Raw genomic sequence first — 5,332 nt, 5'->3', positions numbered from 1 at the left:
TGCGGTTACTGAAACCACGTCTTCTTTCTTTGCGTGCACATTTGGGCGGCATTATGCTAATATTTCCACATAGTGAGGTAGATATGTGGGGACGTGTTAGAACGAGCCATTTTAGGGGGGCGTGGCAGAGTCTTAACTTTGATAAAGAATATCTCTTTGGATTTGAGACTTTAGTCTTTGCAACTTCAGGGATCTTATCTATGCACATTCAGCTTGTAACACTCCAAAGAGAAAGGAAAACTTGAAATCGCATCATATGACCCCTTTAAAGCTTGTTTAAGAAAGTAAGGCACCTAAGCGGATAGAGATCAGCTGATGTATATTTTACTCTCAAGACAAAAAATAGCACAAAGGTTATAATGAAACAATATATTCAATGTCTCGAAACAGACTCCTTGAAAACTGTTACGTTGAATGTAAGAGGAATCGAATTTCAGAGTTTGTTTTGCGAGATTCCCAAGTAGATAATTGGCTTGTGGGTTTTATAAAGAGGGAATGGGTTTAAGGGGGCAAATGGGTCCATGGATTAGATAATGTGTCAGTATCCTATTCCAAAGTCCTTTAAAACTTACCTTCCACACAAATAATAATATTGTGCAATCTTTTACCTCCCATAGAGTGAGCCCCCAGTGTTTACCTCCCAATGGGCTAAATTGTCCCAAGGAGATGTTCATAAATCTAATTTAAAATAGGGTTTCTTTTTATTATCAGATTGGAGTCCTCAGCTTTGTCCAATAATCTCAAAGTTAATGTGGAGATACAAATTTGTTGAGATGTGTTTCTAAGCCTGCCTCTCTTTTAATCTTAAATACCACACCTAATAATACATCCCAGTCAATATAATTGAAATATCTGCCTGACAGTTCAAAAAACAGACTCCTTGAAAACTGTTACGTTGAATGGAAGAGGAATCGAATTTCAGAGTTTGTTTTGCAAGATTCCCAAGTAGATAATTGGCTTGTGGGTTTTATAAAGAGTGAATGGGTTTAAGGGGGCAAATGGGTCCATGGATTAGATAATGTGTCAGTATCCTATTCCAAAGTCCTTTAAAACTTACCTTCCACACAAATAATAATATTGTGCAATCTTTTACCTCCCATGGAGTGAGCCCCCAGTGTTTACCTCCCAATGGGCTAAATTGTCCCAAGGAGATGTTCATAAATCTAATTTAAAATAGGGTTTCTTTTTATTATCAGATTGGAGTCCTCAGCTTTGTCCAATAATCTCAAAGTTAATGTGGAGATACAAATTTGTTGAGATGTGTTTCTAAGCCTGCCTCTCTTTTAATCTTAAATACCACACCTAATAATACATCCCAGTCAATATAATTGAAATATCTGCCTGACAGTTCAATCTTTTGGAATTTCTTAGCCGTGTCCAGAGCAATGTGGAAGGCAAATACTTGATGGAAAGTGTTCCCTTCAGCTGCTGCAACCCTGGCTCCCCTCGCCCTTGTATCCAACATCACCTGACCAACAACTCCGCTCACTACAGCTACGACCACCACACTGAGGACCTAAACATCTGGACCAGAGGCTGCCGTGAGGCCCTGGTGTCCTACTATGGGGGCATGATGAACAGTATTGGTGCTTTTGTGCTGCTGTTCATTATTATGCAGGTGGGTGTGGGAGAGGAAATGGAATCCAAAGTTGAACACAGCTAACTCATGGCCTTTGACTTTGTCACTAGATTACACTCTTGGTGGGTAAAGAATGTGTTGCTAGATTATAAAGTGAGCCGCTAGATTATAAGGTCAGTTGGTGCGTAAAGAGTAATATAAATAGGTCTGAAAGAAACAGATTAATTATCTGCTTAACTGATTTGATTAACACTTTGTGTTGATGACATGACAAGATCTAGGGAACAAGCATTTAGCATGTGGGAAGTTGACAACATGAGTTTTGCATAAATAACATGCACTTGGCATATTTACAGTTTCATATTTTCCTCTTACAGAACTTGTCTACATTACTACTACCAAATACACTGAAACTATATTCATGCATAAATAGTTTAGTAGATGGGCACAGCAAACCTTCTATCTAAACTGTTACTGATTGCGTAATGTGACAAGACACCAAATGTGCAAAAAAATTAGTTCAAGAGGGTTAACCTGCTGTTAAGTTTGAACTGAAGGTGTAAGTCCTAAGATCTTGTTGCCAAACTGAATATTTCCTGGAAAAGTAGAACTCATGTGGGTCAAAACATCAGAAGCACACGCCAATGATGCTGTATTTGAGCATGTGTGGAAGTTTCTAGAGATTCATTACCCTAAGAAAACTTGTGGACATATATATTCCAAAGACGAAATCACTTCCAAATGGAAACACATACATTTGTGAAGCATGTTTAGTTCTACTGTGAACTGAATTTAATTTGTTGCAGGCTGTCGTGACTGTCGGTTTGCAGTACCTGACCACTTCACTGGAAACCCTGGTAGACCCAGAGAATCCTGAGAGCGAAAGTGAGGGATGGCTGCTGGAAAAGAGTGTGAGGGAGACACTTTCTGGCATCATGACAAAGCTCAAATCGCTGTTTAAAGGCAACCAGGTACAGGAGGGAGACGCAGAAGCAGCTCCCACATAAAGCTGAGAGAGTCATGCCCCATCCCACCCCATCATGTCTGTGGCCACTTCTACCTTTGGGAGAAGGAATGCATGAAAGTTTGTCTCTCTTAAAAAATATAGGTGTATATGCATACATATAAAATCAATACACCTAGATTTTAATGAGATTCCAATCGATATGTGAATGTACACACTACAATGTAAATATGAATGAAATTTAATATTTTAAGAAATAAATATCTGTAAATGTCCTGATATTATCATTTAATCATATCAGATATTCAGACCAAATAAGCCTCACTGTCCACCGTCCACGTATGTAGTGGTATAAAGTTTGATCCTTATATTTCCAGTTTATTTATTAGTTGAGCGGATGTTTAACCCGACAGCCTCACACATACAATAACACATTTCAACATCAAACAATCAGGCGCTATTAAATCACTTTTCAGTAAGAAATTACTTTTTTTTTAAGGGGTCACACGGCAGCTTTTAACCGGCAGCTGATGAAAATGTGTTTTTGTAAACATTCAGCCCAGACCTTAAAGGGATGGAAACAGTGGCACACCTTGCTTTTTACACAACGCTGCCTTTAACAGACCTTAGGTTGTCTGACGATTTTCAAAAGCATGTTGATGGTGATCTACTGGAGAGCAGAACTCAATGGGGAAACTATTCTGTTAACAACAGAATATTGTACTCATGTTCACCATTAATGTGTGTAGTTCTCTGGTTAAATATCTGCTTCACAAGTTGACGAGATGTGCAAACAGGCTTTCTGTCTGAACTTCAGTGCTCCGTTGAACTCACAGTTGTGGGACAGTTACAGAAGTTGTCAAGAGTACCGACTTGTAAAAGATTCTAATCAGTTGTGTGTGTTTTGTTAATCTAAGTCAGACAATCCAATCAGTTGTATTTTATTTTTAATTTTTTCATTTAATTTGTGTGATTTTTTTTACATTTTCACAGGCACCTCTCTTTCTGTACATTTGACCTTGACTTTGCAGTAATGTCAGTTTTTGTGGATTGAGTGAATCATGTAGGAAACTCTGTGAGATAAAGTAGATTCAGTGTTATTTTTTCACAATACATACTCCTAACACACACCTCGCTCTGAACAGAGGTGACTCTTTGTTTCTGTTTTTACTGGTATTTAACTTGGTCTTTAAAAGACTATTTAAAAGACTTAAATATGAGGGGTGTAAGTGGGGTAAGGTAGTAAGAGCTGGTCACAGGTGAAAGATGTTTGGACAGCAGAGGGGCACAGCTTTACCTGATTGGATGAAGAGAAGGAAATGGATTTCTCTAAATAGAGGCTTCTGCTCAGAACAGCTGAACACCCATCCTCAGAATACCTTTGAGCAAAAAACATGAACGTGAATGCTTTTCAACATTAATATTTTAGGTTAATGTGTATAAAGGAAAGTGTATGGTTAAAATCCATCCATCCATCCATTCAGGAGTAATGGACTTAATTTAATATGAATTAATACCAAAGTCCCTTTAAGGCAAGTCATGGCACTCTGCCGCCATCTTTGAAACGCCTCTCTGGCATGCAAGTGCAGCTCCCATAGACATATAAAATACCTAGACGCCTCATTGGCCGCTTTGGACCGTTGCTGCGATATGTCAAAGAGTCCGCCATATTGGTCCGGGCAAGACTGCTCTGTAAACAAATACAAGTAAACGGGGAGCTGCGGCTTTTCTAGACAAAACGTGGAGTAAAGTTTACATTTCTCAACCCGATTTCAACGGTTTATGATCTGCGTGGAGTACGAAAAAGTTTCTGTTTCTAATTACTCAGAATCTCGCTAGTTAGGACTTGTAAAGTATTAATTGCCATAAGGAATTGTGAAGAATCACGCTTGTCAAGCATAGATATGGTTTATTTTTCTTGGTTAATAATTGTGGAGACGTCCTTATAGTAATATAATGTAATGTACATGAAATGTGCACAATGTTTTACATTGTGGAAATGGCTTCTCTTTTTTTTTAAATCACGTCATAGGATGTCACAGAACAATTTCAGATGAATGTGAAGATAATGTGCTATAGCATTTATCTTTACCTTTTAATTTTTTTCAATTTATTTATGTGTGTTGCCTCCTAACCTTATGCTTATAATGTTTGTATATTTGTTTTATTATTCATACCACAACAACACATGTCTTTATAGAAATGTTTATTATAGTAAAAAATACATAAAATATTAATTAAACAAATAATTAAATAAAAAAAATGTTTAAATAATTGTGTCTGGCAACTGGAAAATGTTTTGGTTTTTTTTTTGTCTAAAAAAACATTTACTGATCTATAAGCATTTCACATATTTACTGTCAATACACCATAGTTATACAAATTAACCAAATGCATTTATTTCAATTCAAATTGATGGAAACGGATAGAAAATTACTGGGCTTGAAATATTCCTTATCCTGTGGCTCCCTCTAGTGGGCAATGTTACTATCACAGCTTGAACCCCTATTTATAGGATCATCCTTAATGGATCCAGTAATAAATTATGTTACAGCGGTAAAACATTTATAAAACAACTACAGTACAGTTTAAAGGGGTCATCGGCTGCAAAATTCACTTTTGTTTGTGTTGGAAGTGTGTGTACACATCCACCCTATAATGATAAAAATCCACCCAGTGTTATTTTTTTAAATCCCTATTTTAAAATCCCCTTTCTCAAATCAGGCTGTTCTGAGATTCCTGTCAGAATGACGTAGTTCTGCACAGGCCCCTCCCACGATAGTTGATTG

At 37.3% G+C, this 5,332-nt stretch overlaps 1 protein-coding gene across 1 annotated transcript in view; it reads left to right on the top strand.

Annotated features, from left to right (window-relative positions):
* Positions 1-4,051, top strand: part of LOC107590000 (peripherin-2-like) — a 5,423-nt gene extending 1,372 nt beyond the window's left edge. Inside the window, exons 2-3 of the mRNA XM_016278592.1 lie at positions 1,372-1,618; positions 2,386-4,051. Of these exons, the coding sequence (XP_016134078.1) occupies positions 1,372-1,618; positions 2,386-2,586 (448 nt within the window). The 3' untranslated portion in view covers positions 2,587-4,051. The remainder of the gene's footprint in view (positions 1-1,371; positions 1,619-2,385) is intronic.
* Positions 4,052-5,332: the final 1,281 nt, after the last annotated feature.

This window comes from Sinocyclocheilus grahami, unplaced genomic scaffold (genome assembly GCF_001515645.1).
Source record: "Sinocyclocheilus grahami isolate Dianchi unplaced genomic scaffold, SAMN03320097.WGS_v1.1 scaffold123.1, whole genome shotgun sequence".
NCBI lineage: Eukaryota > Metazoa > Chordata > Actinopteri > Cypriniformes > Cyprinidae > Sinocyclocheilus > Sinocyclocheilus grahami.
This window is presented reverse-complemented; position numbering and strand designations above follow the sequence as displayed.